Genomic DNA, 3,385 nt, shown 5'->3' with positions numbered 1-3,385 from the left:
CGTGGAAAATATTTTACGAAAATCACTTTTCAACCTATTCACAAGAAAAATTTTTTGTGTTTTTCTTCTACTGACCATTATTAGTATGACAAAAAATAATTTTCATGGATAAAATTTATTACAAGTTTTTTAAAACTGTGAAATTGGTGAAATTAAATCCTCGTAAAGTATACCCCCTGTATGCTTACTCATGCAGCAAGCTTTTAATGGAATACATACGTACATGTATGATCATTTGTTTATTTACTACTTGACTACGTGTACATGTATACCCAAAAAAGAAGCCTTTTGATAATACGTAGACTACGTAGATGTATGTCTTAGGCTGCGTTTACTCTACTCCGGTTTCACTGGAAAACAGAGACTTTTAGTCACGGATACAGCTTTCGTTTACACTAAAACACATCAAAAGGCATACTTATCTGGAGACATTTGAAAACGAATACCTAAGCGGATACTTCTGTAAACGAATGATTAGTGTAAACACCTAAAACCAGTGATAGCAAAAACTATTCGGATTCAGTGGAGTGGAGTAGTGTAAACGCAGCCTTACTTGTAATAGTTGTACATGTTTGTGTTTCAATTTTAGTTGTGGCTGTCACTTTATTAGGCAATATATGGTACTTTTACACGTAGCTGCTACAAGTATGGCTTTCTCTAATATTGTCTTTTTAATTTTTGTGTAGGAAGGAAGAAGAGCTCAAGAAAGCTCTTGAGAATCAGCTACTAGAAGTAAAAGAGAGAGAAGAAGAAGCAGCTGAACTAGAGAAGAAAGAATTTGAACTTGTTAAAGAGAAGATTGCATTGGAAGATGCAGTAAGAGCTAAACCAAACAGTAGTGAGAGAGAAGAGTGTGTGTGGCATCAAGGCAGTGGTTTAGCCAGGGTAGGGCACAGTGGGGCACATGCCCTACCAGTCTATGCTTGTGCCCTGCCAACTGTCATAGTGTTCTGACTGTTCTCTTGTCTATAAATTGTATGTGAAGTTCACTTGTCCATAGTGTGCCCTGCCACCATCATAACCCTGGCTACGCCACTGCATCAAGGTATTGCAAAGAATGAAGTTATGCTTACATTTATACATAAGATGGTGCAGCAAATTAAGCCAGATTGTGTTAGAGGCTGGGGCACAGCTACATGCTTGTACAAAACATAACACTGCAATTTTAATATGCATGTAAAATACATGTAGTTCACTGTTCTTTGAAATTTTCTGGTGACATCACATACTGTTACTGTACAGTATACATGTACATGTATTATAATAGGAAGGTGAAAGAAGAGAGCTTGAAAGGAAACAGAAACAGCAAGATATTGGGTAAGCTACATGAACTCTTTATGATCTTAGGCATTTACATTGTATGTTTATTTTTTAAAATGATGAAGTCCCCATGTGTTGACACTTTAATATCATACAATAGGAGAAGATTGATGCATCAAGTGAAAGCTCAATTGAGAAGGAAATCACAGCAAGTGCAGGAAAGTTTGGTAAGTTTATGAATTTTAATCAGTTAAAGATTAGTTTTTGTTTGTGATGCACACAATAATAACATTAAATTTTATTTCATTAATTACTAAAATTAAGTTACATTGTTAAAACCGTAGCCTCCAAAACATTTAATAAAACCACTAAAATTAGTATGTATTTAAATTACATGCATGTACATGTACATGCATGGACATGCTGTCAAGAGAAAATACATGTACATTGCACATGTACATTGTAATACCTATGAAGAGCATCCAGGCTCTATTGAAGCCTGCTTCATGTGTGTGGACTGTGGATTATGCTACTGTAGTTCACAGTATACCGTATAGCGGGTAATTTTGGAGGGGATTAAATTTGGCGAGTTTAGCGTTTTGATAGCCATTTGCCAAAATAAAAATCCACCATTTTGAGCCATTATACGCATGCTCAATGGCACGTGGCCAGAAATTCGCCAAATTAAAAATCCACCAATCACCAAAATTTAGCAATTTGCCCCTCCAAAATTACCCACTATACATGTACATGTACATTATTCTACATGTATGCTGTGTGAAAATAAGGCTCAAAATTTATACAAGTATTATTATTATTATTTGTGGACTTGTCTAAGTTGATTAAGCAATTTAGTTTGTTTTATTTTACATCAAAATTTGTTTATCTTGATGAAATTAGTTATTTTTCCATACAATCCACATACACGTACATGTATGTATGGTTGGATTCTATGTGTGCATGTACATGTATATGTAGATTTATTATTTATTTACAATTTATTTATCATTATCAACTTTTAGAGATTAGATATTGAAATCCTAGAGAGACTAGCAGCGGAAGAGAATGAAAGGAAAGAGAATGAGGAGAAGAAGAAAGAAAAGCAAAGACTGGACGCTCAAGAGATGAGGGACATAATGAGACAGCAACTGGAACTGGAGAGACAGCGAGAGAAAGATCTAGATGATTTGTATAGGTAAAAGCATTCTGTAGGAGCTTATTCTCATACATACTGTTTATATGTAAAAATGTGTGCAAGTTTTTGATAAAATAAATGTACATGTTGCAATGCATCATGCTTAATAATTATTATTGGTATTAAATTGTAAGGTTGGGCTACTATAACTGTAATGTAAGGCTTGACCATATACAAGTAGCTTTTATGCAGTAAGCTAGCTAAACTGCTACAAGAGCTGTATAAGTGTATTGATGATTCTTATTCTGACTGCATGTATGACTATATTTTTCTACCAAAATGTGTCATATGTATATTTTTGCTGCAGAGAAGAAGCAGAGAGACAATGGTCACACAGAGAAGCAGAATGGGGCAGAGAAAGGAGAGCAAGGGAAGCTCTGATGGCTGAAGTTATTGAAGGAAGACAGCAGCAGCTTGAAGAGAAGATAGCTGGGATAAAGAGAGAGCAGCTAGAAAATATAGAAAGAAGAGAAGAACTTTTGAAGAAGATTGAAGAAGGGAATCAACTTACAGCTAGAGAAGAGAAAAAGAAGCATGACCAGCAAAAGAAACTTACTGAAGACCTTCAGTCTCAGGTACACTCTACTGTATAAAGCATTTTCTAAATTGTATGGCATTAATATAAGCATACCATATTTATGGCACTTAAGTTTGATTGCTTATAGTGCATGCAATTTTGTTGCCATATAGTCAGTGCCTTTAATTTTAGTATGAAATCTTTACCTGGCCAAGCTAACATTTTTGAGTACAAATTGTTTTGTCGTGTCATTATTTATTTCAAGTAATTGTTAGCAAGCAAAATAAAATCTTTTACATGTAGCACCACTATTTCATTACTATAGACACACCACAATCATATTGATTGATATTAATTTTAGTCGATTGAATTGCCTGTTTGGTTAACTATTTAATTTTTTTCAATCACAAAAT

The 3,385-nt window shown here is 34.3% G+C and overlaps 1 protein-coding gene across 1 annotated transcript in view; it reads left to right on the top strand.

The window, feature by feature from the left end:
* LOC105315233 (trichoplein keratin filament-binding protein-like) overlaps positions 1-3,030 on the top strand; it is a gene marked incomplete at its 3' end in the record, with an annotated part of 6,356 nt that extends 3,326 nt beyond the window's left edge. Inside the window, exons 4-8 of the mRNA XM_011409798.2 lie at positions 687-816; positions 1,268-1,317; positions 1,421-1,487; positions 2,283-2,455; positions 2,763-3,030. Of these exons, the coding sequence (XP_011408100.1) occupies positions 687-816; positions 1,268-1,317; positions 1,421-1,487; positions 2,283-2,455; positions 2,763-3,030 (688 nt within the window). The remainder of the gene's footprint in view (positions 1-686; positions 817-1,267; positions 1,318-1,420; positions 1,488-2,282; positions 2,456-2,762) is intronic.
* Between the last annotated feature and the right edge of the window lie 355 nt (positions 3,031-3,385).

Source organism: Amphimedon queenslandica, unplaced genomic scaffold (genome assembly GCF_000090795.2).
Source record: "Amphimedon queenslandica unplaced genomic scaffold, v1.1 AMPQUscaffold_11327, whole genome shotgun sequence".
Classification (NCBI taxonomy): Eukaryota; Metazoa; Porifera; class Demospongiae; order Haplosclerida; family Niphatidae; genus Amphimedon; species Amphimedon queenslandica.
This window is presented reverse-complemented; position numbering and strand designations above follow the sequence as displayed.